General features: G+C 45.8%; 1 protein-coding gene and 1 long non-coding RNA gene across 3 annotated transcripts in view; one reads left to right on the forward strand and one right to left on the reverse strand.

Moving 5' to 3' along the window:
- LOC147756182 (uncharacterized) overlaps window positions 1-26,779 on the forward strand; it is a 40,620-nt gene that overhangs the window by 4,514 nt on the left and 9,327 nt on the right. The window contains exons 3-4 of one of the 2 annotated variants that reach the window (XR_015326845.1): window positions 18,108-19,046; window positions 26,500-26,648. This is a non-coding gene — a long non-coding RNA (uncharacterized LOC147756182). The remainder of the gene's footprint in view (window positions 1-18,107; window positions 19,047-26,499; window positions 26,649-26,779) is intronic. The other variant, XR_015326846.1, reaches the window with a different exon arrangement.
- On the reverse strand, window positions 8-18,109 carry LOC111249991 (uncharacterized). The gene is made up of 2 exons (XM_022804534.2): window positions 17,459-18,109; window positions 8-5,571 (listed from the first exon to the last, which is right to left on the reverse strand). Exons 1-2 carry the CDS (start codon window positions 17,604-17,606, stop codon window positions 3,872-3,874), a joined length of 1,848 nt encoding a protein of 615 aa, XP_022660269.1. The 5' UTR covers window positions 17,607-18,109; the 3' UTR covers window positions 8-3,871.

Raw genomic sequence — 26,779 nt, forward strand, 5'->3', positions numbered from 1 at the left:
GTATTTGAGTGTGTGTGAAATGGAGAAAATTAATTTTCGATCGTTATTGACGCTTTCGTCATTTACGTCACAGTTGCGCCATCAGCCTTACAGCTTTATGCTTGATCTCAGAACTGAGAAATGAGATATTATTAATGGTGGATTCTCTGACGTGGATTGCGTTGATCTGTTCAACGATCATTGTATCGTCAGTCATTGTATCGATCGTCATATCGTGCGTATTGAATACGTTCAGTATTGTCATGTATTACCACCGATACTACGGTTAGTAGTTGACGTGACTGACTATCCCAGATAGAGCGACGTTCGTCTGAGCACAATACTGCTATAGAATAGAGGTATATCTTTCAAAAGATGCTGTAAAATCCGCAACAATTTTTGTAATAATGGCAGTAACTATAGTATGGGTGGTCACATACAGGAGTGACACGTTTGAAAAAAGAAAGCGGGTTCAGGAACTGCCTTTTCTCCCTAGACGAACACTTAATTTAGAGGAAGATTTACGCATAGCACCCTGTATTTTCTCAATGAAAGAAAAATTCACTTTATATCATGCCGGTAGGAGATGATCAATCTCCATATGGTGTTATAGCCAGCCGAAGCCATGATTCTACGAAGAGCGGAAACGTATCGTGTTTAATAGCATACATTTCAATTTCAATATCTTACTTTATCAAGTCGAATTTTAATATTCTTTTTTTTTTTCTTTCGTTTTATGTTCCTTTGAAATAGTCTACTTCTCACACTCAAAATAACTCGGTAGCTTCGACCAGTCCATTTTTACCTCAAGGCATACTTGAGTCTCCGACGTGGGTTCGTATTTCTTACACGTAGAAAATTGTTGTGTTTCTCTGTAACAAAATAGTTACTATTTTTCGCGAAAGAAACATGTGTATCTAGCTAAGAACAACGAGCGCTGGTTCGCTTCGGAGAACTTCCGCCGATCATCATTACTAAAATCATTAAAGGGCTTACTATAGGGCCTTTTAACAGACGTCTTTTCTCTAGGATTGTCCTTCCACACACAGGATACTCATATTGTAATTCTGCAAACAACGAGTCTAGTGACTAGAAGGATAACTAGTTATATAGCAGCTCTTCATTTAATCTTGCATTGGTAGGGGGTCCGTGATGGCAACTCGAATGGGGCAAGACAGGGGGGTGAAGGCTAAAGCGTGTGTGGCAGAAGGAAGAACCATGAATAGTCGGCGGGGCAGGGGGGGGGGGGGGGGGGGGGGGGGGAGGAAGGGAAAGTTGCGATAGCGGCAGTGATGACTGTAATGTGTTCTTGCCGTCTTATTTTTATCGTACTTCGTGCGTTGTTTCTCGGGTTACCTCTGCCTATGACTGCTAGAATACTTTGGCGCAGATCGTTGTTGTTGTTGTTGTTGTTGTTGTTGTTGTTGTGGTGAACGGGCTACGGAATGAATGAGGATAGAAAGAGAAGAGTGTAAGTGAGCCAAGTAAAAAACGACCGCCGAACCCAGCGTTTGATTATCCTGAGGCTTTTTTGGAACTTTTATATTAGAATGAATAAAAATTTCTAGGGCGTTGTTGAGGAAGTGTACATAGATAGTTCTGTATGATTGAGTATTTACGTCTCTGTGTGTGTAGATAAAAAAAAAAATGGGTAATGGCGATACATGACAAGAACGATTTAAGGGAAGCATGTTTCTCATGTTTATCTATCTGTATCTCGAATGTATGCAAAATGTTATTATGTATTGCTTATTATTATTATCACATTGTATGCATAGTATCATGCTGCTTTCGCTTGTAGCCTTTTCATCTTGTAGCGTCCTTTGTAAATTTTAGGTACAAACTATTTTCTAAATACGTTCAGGACAGCCGCGTAGACGTTGGCTCAAGAATTGTCGGCATGTGCACCATGGGTAAATGAGCGTTATATATATATATATATATATATATATATATATATATATATATATATATATATATATAACTGTCCTGTTTATGAAAAACATTCAAAGCCTGGAGAAACCATGTGAAAATGATTTTTTAGCGTAGCTTTTTACCTAGTAGATAGTGAAACGAGCAGAGATGATGACGATGGTGATCTTTCTTCCTCACTGGAGAATGAACTTATCATATGTATAGTGTGCATGTTTGCGTGGGTGTGTGTGTACTTAGTAGAAAATTGGGAGGATTATTGATTTTTTTTTTCTAGAAAATGCTGGGGCATTGGCATCGGCGGCGGATGAACTGATTTTTAGATTGTTTTTTTTTCTAGAAAAGTAGCTTCTCTGAAATGGAGCACCTGTTTCCTAAAACGAGCAACCACCTTTAACACTCAACTATTGTCTAAACTCGTTCAATGTATGTATAGAATATATTTTCATGTATATATATATATATATATATTTGCTATATATAGGTTTGTGGTGTAGAGAAAGTGACTAGTGCTTGTAACTGTTTTGCTATCGCTGCATGGCAATAATTATTATATCGTAATGGCGTAAGGCTAGTTATGATCGCATCGGCTATAGCTCTGTTCTTAATTTGAAAAAACTTGTGGACGGCAGGAATATAGAACACTTACTTTCGATAGAGAAGGTGAGCGTGCCCTAGTCCTTGTTGCATATTTTCTTGCATAGATCAAGTGATTGCGTGCGGCCTGTTATGACCGGTTTTTTCTCTATTCTATAATGCTCATTTATAATACAGTAAAATGACTGAAATGTATGGAGTTGTTGTATGATCCTGGCAACTTGAATTTATGTGACTATTACATATGCCATAGGATAACATCAATCACGAATAATCGCATTAGTACTTCCGCAATTTTCGTCGTAGGCCAACGAATCATTGTGGCCTTCTTGCAACAGAGCCGTAAAGCCACGTTAGTCTCTCGTGTCCGTCACGGCTACGGTAAGCCGCACGAGAAATCACATTAATAAATCTCGTTGTCATAAACTTCTCCAGTATCCCGCCTTCAGACATGCTAGCCTACGGTAGTATGTACACGTAATGTAAGCTTCCAATATAAGATCCATTCTATGTATTTCTTTATCATAAGATAGTGCTAAGGGGAATTTTATCTTAGACCCGACCGGCCGTGTCCTGTTGTCATTGCAAAATAATCTGTCGTAAGAATCGCACTATGGCCAAAATCGAGCTCGTAGGTCATCATACCGTAATCATGCACGTCGCGATTTTGTCTCTTCGCTGCATGGGGACATCTACAGAGTGTACACACGTAGAGATCAGAAGATCGAGGGGTTTTCGTAGTCCGTTCCCGTCGTTGGCTGACGTCGTTGACGAGATCACAGCCGGGATCGCAGCGATTATTGTCTCCGCGCTGAATCGTACATCCGTCGCTTAACATCGACTTACTGTTCTTTTCACCTATTGAGAAGATTGAAGGGGTGGCTAAATTTTTCCTTGTATTTATTACGTATCCCTCTGTGAAAGGTTACATCAGCGTGCGCACCTGCAATCTGTATGAACGTCTATATTGCCTGTCCGTATGAGCAGTAGAGTTTTTCGTGCCGAATGCCTTCGCTTTGTTCTGTTACTTGTGAGTGACTTCAATGTCTGCAGCAAAAATAGGACATTAATGGGTAATGTTTTATAGCAGTTTGAAGATTTGATGCCGTTTCCACTTTCTTTTTCATTTATCTACAGAGTTCTTCTTATCTACAGGATCGCAGCAGTAGTTTGTAAATGGAAGCGGTATAAGATTTTGAGAGAGAGGACATATTACATATCCGTTGAAAAATGTTCGGTAGTTCGTGCTATTGTAAACTTGAAGTTGGTGTTTTAGCACCGTCCGCTGTAGTTAGTATTACAATTAATTTTCTGACTCGTTCCGTCGTGTCTGATCATCATCATCATCTTGATTTGAAGACCTCTATTCGGCCGCCCTCGGCTGCGGAAAGTGTGGAATTAGTGGGTGCGGTGGTAGCATTAGGGGCAGGGGTGTTGGCGGGGGCGAAATTAAACTGGACACGGACAGCGGCGATGAAACCGGTGAGTGGGGCGAATGTGGCACCGAGGGGCTCGAACTCGAGTCCTTAAAGCAGGAAGACTCGTAGTGCTTATTTAGGTAACTTTTCAGGGCAAACGTCTTGTTGCATCGCGGACACTGAAAGTGTTTGAAGCCCGAATGTGTCTGCATGTGGGCGCGCAGGTTCGAGCGGTCGGCAAAGGCCTTCCCACAGTGCGCGCAGCCGAACGGCTTCTCGCCAGTGTGTGAGCGCATGTGACCCTGGAGTAACCAGGGCCGCGAGAAGGCCTTCCCGCAGATCTCGCATCTGTGCTGAAGGTTATGCGTAAGAACGTGCATAGCCAACGCGGGCATTGACACGTAGACACGGTCGCAGGTGGGACACTTTTTTGCCAGTTGTGAATCAGGACTTCGATGAGTTTGTTTGTGTCGCGAAAGGTTCGACGACGTGGCATAGTGCTTCCCACACTCCGAACACGTGTATCGCTGCTTACTAGGCTCCTTTTGTTGGGGTGTCGCTGCGCCGAGGATCGCTTCCGTGCTACACGACTTGAGTTTTTCACTTTTCCTTCTCGAGCGTCCGTCCGAGATGAAGAAGGCATCATACGTATAACTCACAGTCACCGAAGGCTTGTACATGGCCGGCAACTTAGGCTTCTTCTCTTCCTTCTGATCGTCCTGATCGACGGAAGCGTCCTCGCCAACGAGATTATCGTCCTCACCGATAAGACTGTTGTTGTTTACTGACAGCTTATTGCTTCTGCCACCATGATGGGCGTGGCTATGGCCATGGCTGAGTAGGCCGTTATTACTTCTAACGTTGTTGTTATTGTGATGGTGATTGTTGTTGTTGTTGTTGTTGTTGTTGTTAGTGTTAAGGGCAATATTGTTACTATTGACACCGGTTGTTGAACTACTATTTATCGTATTGTTATTATTATTATGATGCTGATGTTGTTGATGATGGTGATGATGATTATTATTGCTGCCGCTACTGATACTATTCAAGCTCGTGAGTGTCGTGTGCAAGTGACTATGTTGTATTCCTCCGCTGCCGCTGCCTCCACCGCTACCCAAATTTAGTAATTTGCCGCTTCCTGTTCCGATCCCGTGAAAGCTTCCCAGGCCGTTCAGCCCGTTTAATCCGCTAAGGTTGGTCAGTGCTGAGAGGTTGTTTAAGGCCGAGCTTCGCGACAAGTCGATAGCATGATTATAATTGTTGTCCTGAAGTACACCGGGATAACTGAATGCTGATGGTGTTGGTGGGTCTCGTTGTAACGTACTCGGATGAATATCGAATGCCGGGTTGAATATCGTAAAGTGTCGAGGATAGTGAAGCGGTGTGAATGCCGGAACTACCCCATGGTGGTGGCTGTTATGTTGTGGATGGTTGTGGTGATGGCTGCCTCCTCCCGGTGGTGCGTGTCGAGACGCGGGACTCGACGCTCCACGTCGGCCGCCAACATCCGTCGTTGTTGTCGGCGGCGATCGGACCCGTGGACTGCGCGTCGATGGCGAACTCGACCGCTCACGCGGGAACTCGATCGGGCTGTCATCGTCTACTTGGATCATCTCCTCATCGTTGGAGTCTAACGGCTCGACGCCTGCAACAAGAACGAGGTAACAATAGCAAACAACGGGTTTAAGTCAAATAGCAGGTCGGTTTGCTGGTCTGCCGGTCATCTGCGTCTATCAGCACCTTCGTCTGATATTTGGTCTCTCTCTTTTCGTTGTCGCCCTACGGGATGACCTATGGCGTGAATTAGTAACAAAGGTAACAACGTAATCAACGTCGGTAAATTCGTAGCCACTGTCCCTTTTCGAGCCGTTCGTGGCTGTTAGCGAAATTGAAATGCCGTTTAATCTGAAACTCACTGCTATTGGCGGCCGCTGACCTAACTGTATGAACCGTCGTCAGCGATCAAAGCAAAGGTAATTTTCTGTAGACAAAAAAGAGACGATTCGAGCACTATCCCGCTGCATGCTCCTATCAAGCGCAATCCGGCCAACCACGGATCAGATTATTCTGTAGAATCGGCAGTTGGTGACCAGTTTAACGGACAGCTGCCAGCTGAGTGGGTATGAGCTGTGCAGGTATTAGGCCTGCACACGCCAGCAATATTGATAGCAGCAAATACTGCAGTTCTGAAGCACGCATGATCGAGCTCATATCGACGGTATTTGCAATGCTCCACAAGCGGTCACAGTCCGATGCTTTTAATCGCGTTAAAAAGGGTTTCTCATAATGACGCACCATTCAGACGCTTGAGTTCCTGCTCGGCGCACAATGACGCAACATAAGAGCCACCTCTTCTAGCCCCCTAGACACCCGGCCCCTTCTCCTGGCCTTCCATCCTGTCGGATAGTGTGCCCCTGTTTGTCTCAATCACCTAAACCTGGCACTTTCCTCATCTATCCTATGAAATTTCGAAACCGTGTTCATATGCCTCGCTTATATGGTTTTAGATAGCGAGAGAGCGTTTCGACATTTGTGTCGCGCAATTGCCCATATTATAAATTCCTGTCTGGTTCTTTCTCCCTTAGCCCCCCAGCTCATCTCTCCTTTTCTCTCTTCGTTTGAAATGAATTCAAGGCGCACAGGGTTGCCGTTCACTGTGACGGCCAGGAAATTTGTCCCGTAGGTGTTGCGCAGAATACCCGGCCATGCATAACGGAAGGGACTGCCAGGATGCCCAGGCCGAAGATAGGTTTTGCGTAGGTCGGAAACTATCTGTAGTAGTCGTCTAGCGTCCTCCAGCCTCAATGGACTCAAAAATCTAGAGTAGGCGCAATAGCAGCAGCAACAATGGCACCATAATAGGACCGACGCATCTAGCAACTCGTCTATGGCAACACCGCGAACCTTCCATACGAAGAGAGCATGAATGGTGCAGCCAGCCAGCGTAAGGATGACTCAATTAACTCTGCGGCAGATATGCGTGACGGCAGGGAGTGAATAAGGCGTGTGGAGAGCTATGCGAAATGCCGCAATACGCACACTCAATACGGAACGTCCGGCGATTACGAAATGTGCCTTTGGCCTACTCTACTACTTGGCACTCGCGCTTTCGATATGGCTGTTAAATATCGCTAAATTATCAGTGCAAAATAACGGATCCAGGCTTACATTGACATTAACTTGTCGAACGTACGAATAACAAGCTAACTATTATAAATGATAGAATCTCGATAGCGATCCGCCAGATCTATGCGAAATAGTAAGTTGAACTGCTACAGCTGCTCTTTTCGGCTCAAAATGAGTCCCGATTTTCACTTGAACATAGTCATCTATTTTTGTAGGTCTTTGGTCATGTACGAGTCAGCTTGTCTCTGTGGGGACATACATGTGTCGACGATAGAAAGCCCCTGTATTTCGCCTATAGGCAAAGACTCATTGTAAATTCTATCAGGTTCGAGGTGTACAGATCCGATACGCTCGAACGAAAGCCCCGAATCGTATATGTGAAATATAATAATGATAATCATAATAGCTAAAATATTAGTCATAATCAAGGTATATATATATATATATATATATATATATATATATATATATATATATATGCAACCCTACCGAGCTGTAAAACTGATGCTGTAGAACTTCAGTCTGACTCGAGTAAGCCCAGTCTAGATTTAGCCTAAGTTCAGTTGTCATCCGAGAATAATCAGTGCCTGAATTCCAGTGTTATTTAGCTATAATGTCAAATTTAAAAAAAGTAAGTGTACTTTTGTCCATTATCAAACAAGACATATCCACATATAGGAAGAGTGCAGTGTACAGGAACTTTTGCCTTCGCTCATGACAGCGCTTCGTACAAGCATCGCCACTATGCACAACAGCATTTTCATCAGACATTTAAAGAAGTAACCGCATGATCCTGTGTAAATACGCAAACATTCTCTTATGTATTGAAAACCTACCCAACAAACCTGCTACCCGTAGGACAAAATGAACTTGAGTAAGCCGCCCAAGCGTTAGCGGTGATGATCGAAGTAGCTCATTGAACACAATTCATCGTCGTTCGTCCTCGAAATGGGGAGCAGGGGGTGAAGAAAGGGAGCGGCCGCAGCCGAGCGATCTCCCTTGTTTGGTAAGTGGTGATCGAGTCCCGCACAGCGGATTCACTGACTGGTTGTGCCAGTGGAAAGGTTTGTGTGCGGAAGCTCGTGTGTCTGGGTCGGTGTCGCCAATGGGTAGATACACAGATTTGAACGTACCCGCGTTACGCTCCGCTTCCGGTCAAACCGTACTCTGCTCTTTTTTCGCTAGCGTCTCGTCTAATGCCAATAGCAAGGCTGACCTTCATCCCTGTATTTTCTCTGTCTCTCTGGTTAGGTACCCTTGCCCCTATCACGGCAATGGCGGTGCTCTGCTACTCTAATTGCTGCCACTATGATTGGTGGCACATTGTCGACTTCGTTTGTGACTCCTTTGTTTTCCCTACGGCAGCGCTAGCGCGAGCAGCCCAGGGATGCATGATTGTTTACCAAAAACTGACAGGTCTGCAGTCGTCGCTAAGACACGCACATAAACTGATGTTCGAATATAGAGCAATGCCCCACGACAAGTACATCTGTTACCGTAAGTATATGGTTGTATAAAAAAACTATACGCCCATATATAGGGTCCTGCCTGATTTCTGTCTTTTTTACAGTTAGTGTCGCATCATAACGGCCAGGCTGTAATAATATCGAGGTTATACTGTAGAGCCAAAAATACAGGGTGAAATTAAGTGCGAAACACATAGACTAGTCATCGTCAGGCTTTTCGGTATCTACTCAAATCCTAGTACTTAGTGTGATTAATCATAACTAAAAAGGTCTAAAGTAGGAGGACCAAAAGGCATAAACTGCAAGTCTCCTCAGGCCGTTAACACCACAATCGTAGCGTACAGCAACTGCAGAAAAGAAACCGAGAAACATGGACGAATTTGAGTAAATTGGAAAGCAATCATCCGCCAAGAGTTTGCTGCAAAGTGAGATCTGAGAAATAGCCATTGAATTTAACCCGGACCTGTAGATTAACATCGTTTCTAAAAAAAAAAAACACCGCTACACACATCTTGGATCTCGAACTCACAATACGTTGTCTTCACCATGCCGCCTAAATGTGTATAGGCATGATTTGGTTTGACAAAGTACGAATGCAGGTTCGTATACGCACGACAACTGACAAACAGTCTCCAGTTTGCCAATAAAAAAGGCATATTTCTATCGCTTCGTACCGTTACTTGCAGTTATACAAATGAATTACTTAAGCGTATCTAAACGTTAAGAGATTTATAAATAGCTACACTATATAGGAAGTACGAGACAAAGCGAACCCGGTCCTTGTCGTTGGTCGTTTTGCTTTTGTTCCATTTCAAAAGTTTAACGGGCCGCAATGCAACGCAATTCATAAAATTCTAAATGGCTACTGTGCTTCCATACGTGCCGTACGTCAAAGCGTTCAAGTGGTAAGCGCGCAAACGAGACATTCGTTTATATCGCGCAAACTTTCAATTGCTCACCGGAGCTATAGAGTCCTTCTAATTGCGTCCATTGTATACTACGTTATGTATTTTTCATTTCTCTCCATTCCATCTGTGAAAAATTTCTAGAAAACACTCAGAGTTCGATTCAGGCTGTCGCGTACAGCACGTTGGGGAGTTCCGCTAACGTCGTTTCGTCGTACAGCATCGATGCTAGCGTTGGTATGTATCTATGCGCACGCCGCACACGTGTATAATGCTACCGCACTAAATGCCCTCTGCCGACGCCTTTACTGCCAAAGTGACTAGTACCTTCTACACAATACACGGGAACAATAGGCCGACTTCCAACCGACGCGCGGAACAGTATTACCTGCGCGCTCATGTTCTCGCTTGGGCATAAACAATCAATGTTTGTTCAATTTTATGCCTTCACCGCACTGAACTGCTACGCGGTAGCAAGTAAGTCTCACCACGTGTTATTGCCCGCGCGGGTATCATTTACCTATCACGGCCCGTGTCCTGAACAGTCCTCCCACGTGCCCAGTTCGACGACGAAAAATAACTTCGGCTTCGGATATTAGTAGATCGCGGAACTCATTACAGATACATATGTATCATCAAATGTAATAGCGACTACTGCTGGCTGCATTTTGGTAGAGAAAATTCTAACGGTAATAATACGACATTATGATATAGCAGTCCGGAAAGGATGTAGCGGCATGGCGAAATAATAGTTTTCAAACACATACATCCGATACATTTGATCGCTAGATTAGTAAAGCAGCGTAATTTTATAACGTATAGTATTCGTAGCCAGGCAGATCCATGTTTACGGTTGCGACAGACTGAAACGTAACGTAATTGAGTCGCCAGTGTTTCTCACAGATTCGCCATCTGATCGCTTTCATTTACACAGCTATATTTTCCTTGAATTTTTGATAAGGACAAAAGGTAGATACAGCACTCATCCGGGTATCACAAAATACATGAATATCGCAAACTTTGAATGTATTTTCGTGAGAGCTTGGTGATGGGTTCCTTGCGGACCACCGGCCCCGGATCTTGTACCAAACCCCTTGCTCAAACTACGAGCACGAATTGAAGTTCCCTCAACCACTAGGCTCACCCCAGTCCCACTTTCACTTATCCGTATCTGCTACAGACTCCATCTCTTTTGTAAAGCCACTTGTGTTACTTAGAAGCGAATCGTTCCTTGCAAAAATGCGTACTCGTGATTAGACGACTTCAACATCTCCTGACCGATCTTGAAAAAAAAAACAATCCCGGTATAGGAACGTGCATGCAACCTCATCATTGACGACAGTTTGTACGACTCAACAGGACTATGCTATTGTTTCTGATACGTGCCTGATGGTGACGACAACGGCGACGAGCGCAATGATGATGTAGCTTTATGTATTTGTTCTACTTGTCCTAATCTCAGCTTCCTTTTGTGAAGCGGAATTAGGCGACATTTTTGGAGGACGATATTTTAGCAGAAAAGGAATCGAATTGAACCTTTTCGGGCGAAAGAGGAAAAACGAGGGAGGCAGTCTGAGCTCGAAAGCTGAAAGATTTCTAAGCTCATCTATGTTATTCTTAGATTTGTTTTGCTTAGGCTCAGGCCTTGACGACCCTTCTGATAGGCGCTGCCAACTACTAGTCGAATGCAATGATCGGGCCATGAGGATAAGGGTGGCCAAAGGACCCGTTAATTAAATTGTCATGAAGATCATCATAAACGGATTACTGTTGCGCTCGAGTTCGACCACTATTCATCGAGTGGCGTGTTTACAGAACGTTGGCTCTTCTTGCCTTCTTTCGGCTGGGCAGCCCATCTGGCGGTCACGAGTCCTGCCAACGGCTGTTGTAGCAGCTATTGTACGTCGTATTCCGAAGCTGAGCCTGATTTATGAAATAGATTGAATTGAACTCATTATATTTCACTAGCCTATACGCATATCTATAATATTCGTATGTTCCATAATTCAAAGTGGCCGGAAATTACCACTGTCAAATCAACTGCGTACAGACCCAGTTTTGCATAAATGAGCCTGAGCTGGTCAAGGAAATAATTTCTCTGGCCCAACTGTTCACTAACCATTAATGACCGAGTATTATGCGACGTAGTTTCGCCGCTAAAAAGAACTACGATGATATGAAGCAATAGATATACTACACTAATTTCTACCAGTATAAGTTGAGTATAAAAAGTTCTCTTTTTATAGTCTTGATCTATCTCAACATCGACCACGCTGGCCTGTCACTTCCCTCTTCGTCCTTTTGGCTGTGTGTGTATGGCTGCGAGTACTTAAAGTTTTTAAATTTCCGCTCCTATCTTTCCGCTTTGTTCACCTCGAATCGCTTACTTTTCGTTGGTAGCTATTCTAGCTTTTTTTTCGCTATGCCGTCTGATTCAACCAGGTAGCTTATAGACCCAGAGGCAAAACAAGCACAACGATGAATCAGTTTAACGCAACGAATACGACGCGCTCTCACCTCCTAGCTTCGGCTTTCTGTTCTTTCACTTCCCTAGAGCCATACCATAGTGTTTTATTGACGCCCGACGTGTGTCATCTTGCTCCGCACAGCCGAGAGCTCTTCCAGACCCCAGAACTCTTCGTTGTCAAGTAATAGATGTAAGTGTATATGAGTCCAGAGACCAATGTGGTGGTAATGGGATGTACCCAGGGACAACACCGTCGTTCTTCCTTCACTATGCGCCTATGACGCTCTTACTCCCGCTCCAAATCGGCAGACTCAAAATCTGTAGAGCAGCGACTACGCATCGGCACTTTCTTGAGCGGCCGGGGCGCTGCGTACCCCCCTCTCGCTAATAGCGAGCTCCGGAAACACTTGTGATGGGATAGCTGCTCCATTGCTGGACAAGAGGAGAGCAGAATGCTACGATAAGGAAGAACGGAGAAGCGTAGACAGCACAACTCCTCAACTGTCTCGAATTGCAGTAGGCAAAGAACACCTTGCCGATATCTTCTCAAGACGGCCAACAATTTTGAAATCTCGAGAGGGCCGTGGCCACGCATACTATAAGATCGCTGTAGACCGAACTGGCCGACGACGCACGATCGAGTGCACTAGCCGGCTGTCGCTAAACCCTCGCACTTCGGCGCCCAGCTAGATTATTCATGAGTTGACATCGTTCGTTTCCCTTCGCCGAAACGCCGCTTCTTCGACACCCACACTTACCCCCCCGATCACCTAAGCAGAAACACAACAAATTACGAGTCCTTGTCCTCGACACTGGCTCCTCTTTCGCATATGATCTCTTCTTCCCGATGCCTGCTGAAGGCTGAAGCGGTAGGATTTACTTCTGTGTTCTTCCTCGCATAGTCTACCAGAGATGATCACTAACTAGGCTGTTGTGCTGTTGTGTTTGAAGATTGTCCCGCTAAAGACGTATCAATCGTTTTGTTTTATCATATTCGCTTTTTAGTTGAACTGCGGTTACCTATGAATAGATGTCAGACGAGAAGATATGCTTTGTTTTAGCGACAAGGACAACGCTAAGCTCGACACTGTTTATGTAAAATCTACCAAATATCAAAGCTAAATACTGATCTCCTTATAAATCATTTTCTGTACCTTCATTAATATAAGTGTTGCTTATTCTTCAACCACTTGTTATATTTCCGAGGTTTTAACATCATGTACAGTTCAAACAATGCTTACAGTCTTGCTGGTTGTATTTGGTGCAGACGAAATCTGCGTCTGATAGTGATGAGTGTTGGGAAGGACGGCAGGACGGCCCAGAAGCATGATAAACAGGTATACTTTTACGGCTGACTCAGCTCCATGGTAGGGGGAAGAAAAACTCGAAAACCTTTATCCCGTCCGCCCAACTGCCCGCTGCACTTTGGCGCCCAACAGCCTGAGGGCAAACACCCGCTGCGGTCCCGCTTAAGGAACCACGTGAACTAGAGATACAATTTCGTCCCTGCCCACCTATTTTCGAGCGTTGTCTTCCTCATTCTTCGAAAGTGCTATGCACGACTTCACTCCATCTCACTGCTTCTGTCCTTTATCTCTGTCAATAATGGTAGTAGTAGTAGTAGTAATAGCTGTTCACGACTGAGCACAAGCGAATTGCTCGGACTACATGCTAAATAAGAAGCTATCTATTAATAATTCTAGTTGTGGCCTTTTTTGAAAAAAACATACATACCATAATACGATACAGGCAAAGAGGTATCGTAGATAGACACCCTTAGATACGTAGCGAGTGCAGATCAATATATAACTTCTAGGAGGAACAGTAGAGCTTATACCTTCTACCAATTCTACCGTCGATGGCGTACGCATATGATGATCTGTACCTATTACATGTCTACCTAATGCTCCTGTTTGCTTATATCGCATTATGGACTTCGGGAAACTGAGCGAGCAATATCACACAGTGCCGACATACTTCTACACCGTTTATCTATGCGTGTCTAATGTAATCAAGCTAACACGTTGACTATTCATATCGACTATTGTGCAACTACATAGGGCGCATACATGGTCGTAACATGCGCAAGCCTTTTGGCCTTCAAATATCGATGGATAGGGGAAATGCTACTGTTATCTGTGCAGCCGATCTAATCTTTAGCAACAGTTAGCATTACAGGACGTTGCCATTGACGAACAACGGGGCGTAGTATGTGCCGTACATATGCAGTATGTATTGTGCTACAAACCTTTGCCAATAGTGGCTCTAGAAGAAAAAGGCCCACTCACCCCCTTACCTCTTACCAGTCAACAGTGAAGTTTCTACCAATCCCGTGCACGCTTACCTGGCTTTTGTAGGCTGTTGGCTTTGTGATATCCTCATCTGGTTGATGTGTTCCTGCTCAACAGCAGCAGCAGCAGTAGAGCGACAAGCCGACGGCTGCGCCGACTTCTATAACGCCCGCGCGCTCCGCGCACCCTCTGTAACCCGATATACCTCCGCCTACCCTTAGCTTCGCTGTCCCATACGAGGTACAGGGTACCACGCGTAAGTATGTGCGCCCACTGCCATGAGACTCCAGTGAATGGCGCCTACAGACACCAGTCATTCGTTTCATTTTGCGGGCGCTCTGCTTCCAGCTTGGGCGGCCGCCTCTGTTGCTGCGCGTCCCTATGTCTCAATTAGCTATTAAGTCCAACACTGCCACCGTGAGCCTGAGCCGCACGACCTGGCCGAGCCTAACCTATCGAAAATGGCCAGGCACGCTTTTGCAATAGCTACGCCCTGCTGCAGAGCCGACCTACAATAGTACCTCTACAAGAGATGATCTAGTGCAATATTTAGGGCGATGCTGTGGGAACATCGGCATGGAACATCCACACAGCGATCGAGGCTAGGCAGCTAGCTAGGTCGACGATCCGCTAGGCACGTTGGCTTTTTGTTGAGGCCGATCTTCGAGGCGGACAGAGTGCAGCGCCGGCCTGGGGAATCGGAAAAGATGCCATCCAGGATAGTGACACTCTTCGATTTCACGCTTCGAAGCCGATATATGACATTACACATAGCATTGCTCTTTGCGTTTCTAGCAATCGTTGCCTTTGCCGTGGGGTGTTTAGGGGTGTCAGCAACGCAGCCCAGTGTCCACGCAGAGCCCACAGCCGCTGAGATCGGCAGTGCAGTGAAGAAGCCGACGAGTAGTTGGGATTTATCGCTGGCTATTGCATTGCGTTTTGGCTATTCAATGTCGATTTGAGGGATTAGCCCAAGGGTCGACATCGCCTTCGGCCAATTTTGTGTCCGTTACCAGTGGTCAGATTGCGGCCATAACGGCAAGGCTACAATGTATGGCTACCATTTTATAGACGAACTACCCCGACGTGCTGTCTGAGGGCAATATATAACTATTACACAAGTCCTACAGAGTACGTCTCAGTGTGTCCAGAGTGTGCCCTCACTGTTGTGCAATTGGCTCTAGAAGTGGTCCTTCGTTGGCTGACTGGCTCGCTAGCACACACCACAGCGGGCGGTGCTTCACATACGTGTATGTGTTAAGTCGTGAGCTCTATAGGGCATTCGTATGTTTTTACGGATGGTCGTAGTATGAAGATATATTTCGAGGTCACACTGAGGCAATGCTGAACGTACGCCGGGGATCACGAATGATAATCCTATGCACCTATCAAAAAGTAGACCAGTTGAATCGTAACATTACATGGGAACCGTAATGCTAGACTGTACCAATATGAACAAATAGAGAATTAGCGTTAGGCAGCCTGGTTCTGTCCCTTTGGTCGCTATTGCATCACTCCCTAATAAAAGGCCGGAAAACTAAATACGACGCTGTGACTGCACCAAGAGATATAATAGCATTCGGCCTTCAGACAACCCATGTTATTTCTGTTGATGCAGATATTAATATACGTTTATTTGTTGAGTAAGTGTCCTACTCACTACCTTAACATTCACTGAAGTACAGGTCGGTTAATGGTCTTTTCGCTAGCGGGAGAACGATAAAAAGGACAAAGTTCCACCCTACGTGGATGTCCGGTCTTGCCAGAGATAGTTCTGACGCGGGCTTCTGTGTCGATTAAGGATATATGCATAACATGGCTTCACCGAATGTTACACTTGTGCAGCTATCGAGTCTAAGCCTAAGCCATGGATGGTCTAAGTTGATTTTCGCTCTCCCCAAAAAATGATCGGATTTCTACAAAATTAACCGACCAGGCTGTGAGCGGCTGTTCCTATTAGCGCACAATGTTACTGTTTAAATGAAGAGAGTAAGCAAGCAACATGACTGAATCACTTGCGCCGACAGAGCACATCTTGATTGTGGTTGCACATTAAGGTGGCGTCTAGGGTGCACCAAAACCTCTCTGCCCTGGCGGGATGCGAGCACTGTGGGGTGCTACCCCCGTGCCAATAACAACGTTGGTACTTCTGGTAGCGCTGGGTTCAGGGAAGCACACCGCATCGTGCCTTATCTCTGTATAGTCTGTCTTATCGCGACAAGCGAAATCTACCTGCGGACTCAAGACGACTGACTTTTGATGTTGTTAGTGGATTTTTGAGTGTTGCTGGCTAGCAAGCTCAATGCCTTACTCAGTAGCGCAGGAGTCAGAGCTAAGATTCTCTCGGCTACATGGCTCGCGCACACACGAGTCCAATTTCCAGGACACCCAGCGGCGGGGTTGCAAGACTGCGTTTCAAGACCTAGTAGCATTTACTGTTACATCACTTTTGCACAGGATTTCTCTTTTTTCTCCCACCAAACCCCCCTACGTTCGGTTTCGCTTGCCAATTTGCCTGTTCTCAGACCACCAGCAATGGAGGGAGGAGGAAACCAGACTTGGAGGCGTAGAATACAGAGCCCCCGACACAACTAATTAATCATGATCTAGAAGGGCTCTCACGAACCGGTGATCAGGGTTTGCACTATTGTGCCCCTCGTTGTGTCCGTGTGATTCGAACTGAGCTGCTGGTTCGAGTACATCAACCGCGATAGATCAGGTCTCTATGCAAAATTTGATGCTAGAACGAAATGGATAGACAAAGGTAAGTTTTCGGAGGCAGTCAAGGACTGGCCAATTTAGGACGATAAATGTTGTACTCGTTCTAATAGCAGTTGTACCAAAAGAGCACATATAGACGCCACTGTACCTCAAAGACGATTCGAGTTGTTAAACATACCTTATCATCCCAACCAGACATTATTTACACATTGAGTTTTTGTTTTCAAATAGTAGTACGTCTTCAAAGCCTTAAGGTGGTCGGCACTGAATCGTCGTGAATTTTATAAAGTTAAGTAGAAAAAAAGTTATAACATCGCTGATGCCACTGAGTTTGTAACTCGTTTGGTTCAATCTGGGATAACGCAAAAAATCGTATCGAGATTATTTCAAGATACAAACTACCTACTATAAATAAATACATATAAACGAACGCAAGCCAAGTTTCGTGCTAACCTACTTGGATAATTAAGCTATTACCAACATGTATGCGACTGTGGCTGATCGTCGCGTGACTGCGTCATTTGACACAGGCGTTACGATACGTTTCGATACTTACTGTGTGGCGCTTCCGGTTGCACTTCGTCAGCATCATCAGCCGATGGAGGAGATGGGGGCTCTTCGACAATGTATTCAGCCCCCTCTGGACTCTGGCCTTTGAGCTGGAGGGCTGCCGCCTTTTTCTTGAGTAGGTAACAGCGTGGCATTATTAGTGCACGACCCTGGAGGGCAGCTCTCGAAGGTCACCACAACAGCAGCAAAGGAGCCAGAGTTGTCGTTGAACCGACTAAACCCTAATAGCAACAAAAATATAATCACTCTCAAAAATAAACACTACGATACCACTCCTGGGAATTGACACCGCCTGCACAGTTCAGTGGTCGATTTCTCCTTGTCCTTCAAAGGACGTATTTCTTCGTTGTTCCGTATCGCTTTGACTCTCCGTTCGAGTGGAGACGTCCTTTCAAGAGATCAGAGCTTTTATAGAAGTTGGAGCAATAGTAGTCATCCTAATAATATGACTTGTAATCGAACAGTAAATAGATGAATATAAATGGTCACGGTAGCGTTGCAGTAGTAGCTGAAAGAGTGCCAATACCAGTGATGGCAAATGTACTAATCGTTGCACTAGAATACACACACAAACACACACACACACACACACACACATACATACGAACAGATACACACAGTTGCACAGGTTGCAGGTGAAAGATAAGAAGATACGGTTGTTGAATAGCCCAATGGATACGGAGTTAGACAGACTATACGGAGAGAAGTGCGGTTGTGACAGCCGAATCACTGAGACAACGGATTACGAAGAAACAGGGGAACTGGGCACGGACAATGGAAGTAAAAGTGAGTGACAGTGACAGTCGTTGTCGCTGCTGTCGTTGTCGTACATGGTTTTACTGTGGCGAGAACTGTCTTTCGCCAAGTCGAAAAAAGCACACACGTTGCACGACGGTGCGTTACTACGTCCGCCTGCCTTTATAAGCTAAGGACTCGGCCCCAGAGGAAAGGGTAGCTGTTGAGGGCGAGGAGGGAAAAAGCCAGGAGCACCTCCTCCATTCCCCTGAGTTCGGATATCGTCTCCCGGGGAGCGGGAGAGCTACCCGAGCGGGAACGAAGCAACAGTTGAGAGCCTGCTGGCGCTGGTGAGGGGGAGCCTCAGGTGGACAGGCGCCGCCCAGATGCGAGTTTAACGCGCGGCCCACGGCCTAGAGGTCGGCGCTGGCGGCAGCAGCAGCGCAGCAGCAGGGCGAACCCCGCCCGCGCCCGGCTGTGCCTGCCGAGGCGCGGCCGAGACGGGCCCCGAGATGAAGGATGCTGAAGGCCGACCAACCTTACACAGAAACAGCGATGCCAGTGGCAGTAGGAAATTGGCCGAGAGCGAGACGATGCCGCTGAACGGGACGAGCCAAATCGACGGGAGGAGCATGCGAGGAGGAGGCCCGGCCTTTGTCGACCGGGCGGGCCAGGGGGGACTACGCCAATCGTGGCCGGCAGCCGTAACTGCGCCGGCGGAAGAGGATGTCCTCGCCGGAGGAAGCTGTGAACGCCGGTAGTTGCGCCCACGTGGCCGCCAGCACTCAAGAGCCTCGAAAAAATAGCGATATCATTAAACACCACTGGAAGAAAAAGAGGTACATTGTATAATAGTTTACCCTTCCAAAGCTTCACGAAAGATAGTCGCATGTTGTATGTTTAGAATTACTATAGTCTACAAAAGCTCACTCCGGTTATAAAGCGCTAGACCCATAGAATTATCTTAGTTATTCGTTAAGCTTGTCTTTTGTGATAACAATCAGCTGGTCAGTGAGGCTAAGCTCAATTCGCGTTTACGGACGAGCGGACTAGATCCATCCTTTATAGCCCGACTTACCATAGAAAACTTGGATGTGTGCGTAAGGCGCGTAAGAGAAACCTGTACACTATTGTAGTAATTATGATTTAAATATCTTTTACGGTAATATGCATAGGAAAAGGCCCAAGGGAAACAGGAACAACGACAGAAGCAGCGAACCCTCTGTGCCCACAAACACAACATCAGTTTCTACCGGATTTCCTTTACAATAAGTTCAGTGTTGTGCTAATAGTACCGGGCCAATGTTGGCCTTCGGATATATGATTTCTTTTTATTTTGGACAGCCTCGATGGGTAACAAACTTTGTTCGAACCATCATTTGCATAAATAGCCTAGACGTTCGTTTCTTTGTAAGCCTTTGTGTCGTATATTTGTATCGTCTACCTTGTGACATTTTTCCCTCCAATTCCTCTAAGTTAACTTTGCTATTAGTGTCTGCGTATATGATATAAGACGAGCGCACCAATTTTCACTCCGTTCAACTCAACGACGACCTCAGTACTTAACAAAGACGCCCATTGCTCCTGAGAACTGAGTGGTACCATTTACCGTTCTTTGTGAAACTATTCCTATCTCTTCTGGTAGCCGCCAGGTGTCGCCAAACAAACCCCTTAAATGAGTCTTCTTCGAAACGATAAAATCATCATCTGGCTTATAACCTCTCACTCTTTCCCTTTGGCTACTCAGTCTTCAGTTGTTCAGTCTGTCCCCCATAGAAGCTTCGCTTGCTAGTTTCGGTCGCTTCCGGCATCTTCCGTCTGCTCATACTTTTCGTCAGCAGTGTTATTCTTTTCACAATGAGTTGATGCCCTGCTTTTTTCGCACCTTTACCGCATACTATACTATATCTTCTCTACACTTTTGCTTTACTTTCCTCTTTTCCGTTTCACTCTCCTTACGTCCTTTCATCCTCTGCCGCACACAAAACTTTAGCATCCTTTGATGTACTGTACATATATACTGTCAGCGCTACTTTTGCGAGCTGAGCGAGAGTAACAGCCGTTTGATGCGAGAGTTTTTTTGTGCTGCTGGCAGCAGTCAATGCTGACCGCCGAAAGTCGTATGCCTCTTCTGAGCAACGTCGACTTGGGTCTTTCACCTCTCGTTCATCTCCACCTCGACCCCCCATTCTCCCTGTTATTTCTTGCTATGATCCCCCACCCCACCGCCTTTCCCTGACTTCTTCCACCTTGGAACGAGGCCACGAAACGAGACGAGTGAGGGAACAGTGCGACGACTTGAACGCTGGCGGCAGTAGCTTTGCCATTGCCGATGGTCTAGAGTTTTCGCAATCGATGAGGTTAATAAGAAACATCTGGGCGGGCCTTTAACGTTAGCACATCCGCGTTTCCTCTCCCCGAACTCGAACCTTCTTTCGAAACCGGCCCTTCTCAATCGTTCGTGGCACTCGAAGCAGCCGGTGGCTGACTTCTCGCGCGCTCGGCGCGCCTGTCTCGCTGGTGCCGCTGCCACTCGGCCCCGCTGTCACCCACATATCGGAGGTAGTTTGTAGTGGAAAAATCTATAAGTAAATAATCACCGTTAGAGCCGCGGCCATGAACGTCACTCGAGTAGGTATTGCGTTACTGGAATCTGCCACGATAGCAGCAGCAGCAGCAGCACAGGGTGAGACAAGTGCCCCACGAAGGAAAGTAGGCAGACGGGGGATTCAACGGGGGAAAGAAAATCGAGAAGAAGAAGTCGTTTTGCGAACTTGTCGGCCCAGCATCCGCGCCCCCAACTTGGTGACAGTCGCAATAGGTGTCGTTAGCAGAGCGAATGCTATGGTCTATGCCGCACACGAACGGCTGATCCCAACAGTGTACCTCATCGGCCTCCTAACGACTGAGAGGGCCAAGAAGCTAAAGAAGGCAACCAGCTTACTCTCGTTGGCGTGCTGGAGACTAAAACTGTCGGTGCTGAGAAGCAACAGACTTAGAGAGACAAAAACTGTTTGAAGTCATCGTTCACTCGGCCGACTCGTAGGTAGTGAGTGAATGTATTGACCAACCCCACGTTACTTCACCAGTAACCGCTGGGCCGGCGCGGACACAACAGGCTAGACACTGCCCCACGAATATCCCCGAAGAGCACGACAGATCTAGCTTAACGCTCTTCATGCCAGAGAAGCCACTGTTAGTCCTACCGCTGCTGGTGTTGGTGGCTAAAACAGTGAAGTAGCAGAAGACGCTCATGGCAGGGCCTTCGTTTGGCCAATTCGCTGGCGCCTAGTACCCCGGCCACTTCTATGAGCCAAAAACGCGGTCGCTGATTATTTCTATTTTTAAGTGGAAATGGTAAATTTATTTTTCTTTAGGCTCTCGTCTTTGTCTTGCTGATTCTCGCTAATACTTATTCGATCCCTGCTGGAGTTAAGTTGTCTTGTTCTTTGTGATATTTGTCCTTTTCCTTTGCTAGACCAGCTTTCAAATCGGAAGGTTAGTGTTCCAAAGATGAACTCGGTCTGTGCGTTCCTTTTCCTCTCGGCTATCAACTACAAATTGTTTTGATCTTTTCTTCTGAAAAACACGGATTTTTTTACATCTGGTTCAAAAGAGAACGATAACTAAACCTTTCTTTTCCATAAATATAACATACTGACGAGTGCAATCTGTCAAATTAGCTTTGCTCTCTACTTTGAAGGGCGATTTCCGGTGGTATCATGCCGATTCCGAATCTCGTCAGCATCAGAGTTTCACTATTTGAAGCATTTCCACAGCCTGAAATAATAGTCATAGTGTACTCAAGACCGACATCGAGCTTCGCGCTTCCATTCTAAAAGACTCTTAAATATTTGACCAGCACGCGCGGCACTGCGTTTTCGATGCACCTGCTCTACAGCGTCGAGCAAGTGGCAATGCAAACGAAAGTTCGTGGGGTAAAGGGTGGGTAAGGGGCGAATGTTGAGGGGTCTCAATGTTGTCGAACTCTTGCTGCTTCTCCAGTGTTCCGGTGTCGTTCAAAATGATTTTTCCCTCTGACAGTTAAATTATTTGCGCTAAAAGAGCTGCGAATAAAAAAAACTATACATCGTTGATTTTTGTTTGAATACAAATTGTTGAGTTGTTATTATGCTACGAGACTCGCTGTCAATGTGCAGGTCTAGCTCAGTGTGTGCTTATGCTATAATAATAGGCGAATCCCTTAACGAAGTTATTTGGATAGATATTGCATCGTTTTTGTGTATTTGTTTTCATCACTGCCGCAAGCTCTATAGATAAAAGTGACTCCCATTTGAGGAGCATGCTGTTTCCCTAGTCGTTCCAGCCTATTCAACTCGTTTCTCTTACTGGATACCTTGTATTCGTCGAAATAAGTCACACTTTTCCCTTCATTCACCTTTGCCCCGCTTGCCCGCCCATGCTTCCCAGTGGTTCTTTAACGTAATAGTTACGAACTCCAGAGCTTCCGTCCTCGATATATAGTCGCTCACGGAGAGAGAAAGGAGAGATAAAGGGGTCTCGTCTTGAATCCAGCGGTTCGCTCGCGAACTCCTGCTGCAGACCATCCGCCGGCGCCACAGCGTTGCTGAGGATAATCTACAAAACTTTTTACTACCCGCTACGTCTCATCTCACTCTCTTCGAGAAGCAGCAGTGCGCGGCCGCTGTCGGCCCGCGTCAGAGTCCGGCGCGGACTGTTACAGCGCTTTGCAGCCGACACTGCTCTAGTCTACGGTTGTCGGCGTTCGCCTTCTCGCAGTGCAGTGCGCCAGCGAGGCAGTGCGGCCGTGTGTTTCTTCTCTTAGACAGACGCCCGCTTGCCCCCTAGCTTGGGAACACTCTGTGTTGGGAGAGACACGATGGAATGGGGCAGTCCGGTGTGGCCGGCGCGGCTGGCGAGGTCAAATTAACCTCACTGACTCATCCGCTATCGCTATCGGTTTCTCTTTTGGTAGAAAGGAAGACCAACTAACTTTTCACTTGGGCTACTCGTTCGGAATCCGCTAGCAACCGCCCCGTCCGCTCTTTCATCGGTCCTTTTACAGAAGCTTCTTGTCTGCCATGCGCCACAAGGGGCAAACAGCCAGTCGCCTCTGGTCTTCATCAGATCTACAGCAGTGACATCTGCTGGCAAATCGAATGAAACAAAAAAAACAAGCCGTTTTACTCGGTTATCTTCATCCGAACGCAGGAAGGAAACAAAGAGATTAAATGAAGGAAAGAAGGAATGGTGGGGATTTGAGCATACGTAAATTCCGAGTTGGTTGTTGCTCCTTAGATGACACAATTTGGTTTCATGGTTCCCGTTCCAAAAGCCCCCGGGTGAAATAGTACGAGAACAGATTGACCCGTTTTTCCCTGTGTTTGTAACTATGGCCGTAAAATGGATGCGGAACTGATTGGTGCAACGGGTATTTACGTATAGGCTTTGTTTCACAGAACGGGCTAAAGATGGCATTGTGCTTAGGCTTAAATTCAAATTAGCACGTCACTGTATTACTTTCACAGTTATCCATCGTATTATATCCCATAGCTAATGTTAACTAATTCGACTGAAATTGCAGCACGCCCATCGCAAAACCTCGAGATTCAATCAATTGTTGTCGGGTCAATGGAATGTCAGAAACATTTTGCTGGCAATTTTACTTAGCCTAACTACAGGCACGGAAGTACCACCTAGAAGAGCTATTTATACCAACAGGCCGAGGCCCGTTGAAGGTACTCGCTTTGAATTCGTCATGACCACTATTCTTAAGGAACGGCCAGTGACTTTTTGGTACCGTCGTCCTGCGTCGAGTGCTAGATAGTATCGACCCGCAGTCGTTTTCGACTGGCGCCTACCCTGCGATCTTCTTCCTATCTGGCGTGAAGTTCGACATGGTTGCATCGGCCTTACCCGATTCATCGGCGCCGTGGGAATCGCATGATTTCATCACCCACTTACTTCATCGCGCTTAAGCTTAAAACACATTAGCCCCATTCCTGCGCCCAATGGTGAATGTCAGATCTGTCCCAGATATCCGATCTATCTTCCTTTCCTTTTTAATAACTCGACGAGAGCGCTTCTATTTCTCTGCCTAGCGGTGTGTATCCTCAGTCCTCCAACTGATCTGTTGCTGGCAGGGGGCGTCTACAAGCTCTCTTCAGCAGCGAAAAGGACTGCAAACTTATTGCAGGCATTCTAACACTATCTTTTTGTCGGCACGATGCAACTCAGCCTGAGCGTACTCTGTCCGGCTACGTTCGATGTCGTTCTGTGTTTATATCCTTCTACCCTGCGATTTCCCTTGCTATATCTCCCCCGTGTCTATGCTAGCAAGCAAAGCTCCCCCTCGATGGTCGCACGCTCTTCCTCGCTGTATCTTCACCGGGACGGCGGCCCCGGTGGACACCCACTGGGCGTCAGCATAGCGCCGCGACAACTGATGAATTGTTTAAAGTCACCCACCAAAACAATCATGCAGTCTTCTTTCGCTCGAGCTCATCCTAAATCCTCTTCCCCCTTTTCTCCTCTAAGTATACTGTTTCTCCCCTGTTAAGTTTCGCTTTCAAGAATGACACTCATTTAAAGGTCTCCCCGGCCTAGCGTTTCGCCTAATCTACCTAGGCTTTTTTCTTTCATCTCAGTTTCACTGACACTGTTCCTATGTGTATGTTCCACATTACACAAATATGTTTATTCCTCAGGTTCCTCCTCAAGAGCGGGATCTCTAATGCCCACTAACTATGTACACGATTTGACCTTAACCAACGGCAAGCCTATGTCAGACGAGTTCCAGGCCTCAACTATGGATTATTAGCAGCCCATTTGAGAGTTGTACAAATAGAGCTATTAGATTCAAACAGTGTCATACCAATTTTAGCTATTTTACTGCATAGAAAGAAACCAACTTTACTCGGGTCGGGAATATTCATATTGGACCCAATGTGAGAAATTAATTACAACTGTTTCATGTGGCCTGAATAAGCTTGCGGTATGTTATACCGCCCCCAAACGTAGACATCCCATAGCTTGTACGCATTTATCGGCTTGTTTGACGACAACCGTTTTCCTTTGTCGTCATGTTTCCTTCAGTTTATTATGTTAGCATAACCATGGCCTCGTGATCTATCTAAGCCGTGCTTCAGCTCATCATCTTTAGTTCTTCGTTCGACGGCCTTAACCTTCACAATCGTATTCTCCTGTTCCCGCTTTCAGTCTCGAGGCTGGCTGTCATTCGTCCCTTCAGCCCGTTAGCCTGTGCCCCATAAAGCACGCTTTAGCTCCCTCTAGTGGCTTCAAGCAGACCGCAGGCGAAACACGTAGCCTGCACATAGGGGACTGATCCCAACGCAATATTCCACCCCTTCACTCCGCTCGCTTAGAATTCCCATTGAGGTAAATATGAACCCAGACTTAAGAGGCTCTGGGGACGAAAAAGCAAAGCCAGCTTGAAAAAAAAGCGGAGATCTAGCGGGATTAATACTGAATGTAAGAAACGTCGAGCAATTCTCTAGGTAGAGCTATGTGGATGCACACACGCACATGTACACGTGTTTACGAATAGCGAAACCTTACGATTGTTTCGCTTATATTGATCTACGCGAAATGCATATTATAGATACGATATTATCGATTTGCTCGTTGAGATCATAGTGTCGCCGCAACAATGGGATGATAAACGTGCAGACGACGCTGCTAGTTCACAGAAGACGGCCAGAGAAATACAACGACGAGGAAGCTGATTTCGAATCGATGCTGTACTTATTCTGTATAATACTATAAAGCTTTTTTCGCTAGCATAGGTAACTAGAGGCGAGATCAACCTACACATACGTAGCACTAGTTTTTTCATTATTTTGTTATAGTTATCTGTTTTTTCTATTTGGAACTTATTCCTGCTTGAGCAATGTCAAACAGCAGGGATAGGTAATCTACGATTTGTTTCTTTCAGGAACAAGTGGTTAACTACAGAGATAAAATAAGAACAGTGGTCAATTGCTGAATTTGTTAAGCTCAAATTATAGTTAGTTAGTAAATAGGCTTTAACATGATCGTAACAAATATCTATACCAATACATGTATACATATAGTGTTATTTCATTCCGTATACATAGATACTTCAATCTTCTTCGGGGGTATTTTTAGCAATGGATGGCGCAATACCGTCTTCTATTATTGTTTGAGAACAGTGCCAACATTTCATTATCGTCGTGAAGTTTCAATTGAAGTCAAGGGCGTATTGTGTTTTTATCGTTAGCATTGGATGAAGGTTTATCATACGACTATGCCGCGTCCTTTGCCTTGCAGCGAGGCTTAAGCCAACGATTGTCGAAGTACGTATATATTTCACGTACACGTACAAGAATACACTCCGATGCTACCTTGGTCTGTCTGACGCGTTCGGGAACATCTAGAGGCGAGCCGACGGATCGATTCCCTTGTCTACAAAAAAAAAGGTGAATTTAACTTTGTAGTGTGCAGTTTAGTATGCGCTCGTAGCTCACAGAAAACGGTCTTTCTTTGTCGTAAATACAGCCGCGGTATGCGTGAACAAGATAAGCCGTTCGTCTTCCGCGTGTCAAAGCGG

The sequence above is a fragment of the Varroa destructor genome, unplaced genomic scaffold, assembly GCF_002443255.2.
Source record: "Varroa destructor unplaced genomic scaffold, Vdes_3.0 BEIS01000004.1, whole genome shotgun sequence".
NCBI lineage: Eukaryota > Metazoa > Arthropoda > Arachnida > Mesostigmata > Varroidae > Varroa > Varroa destructor.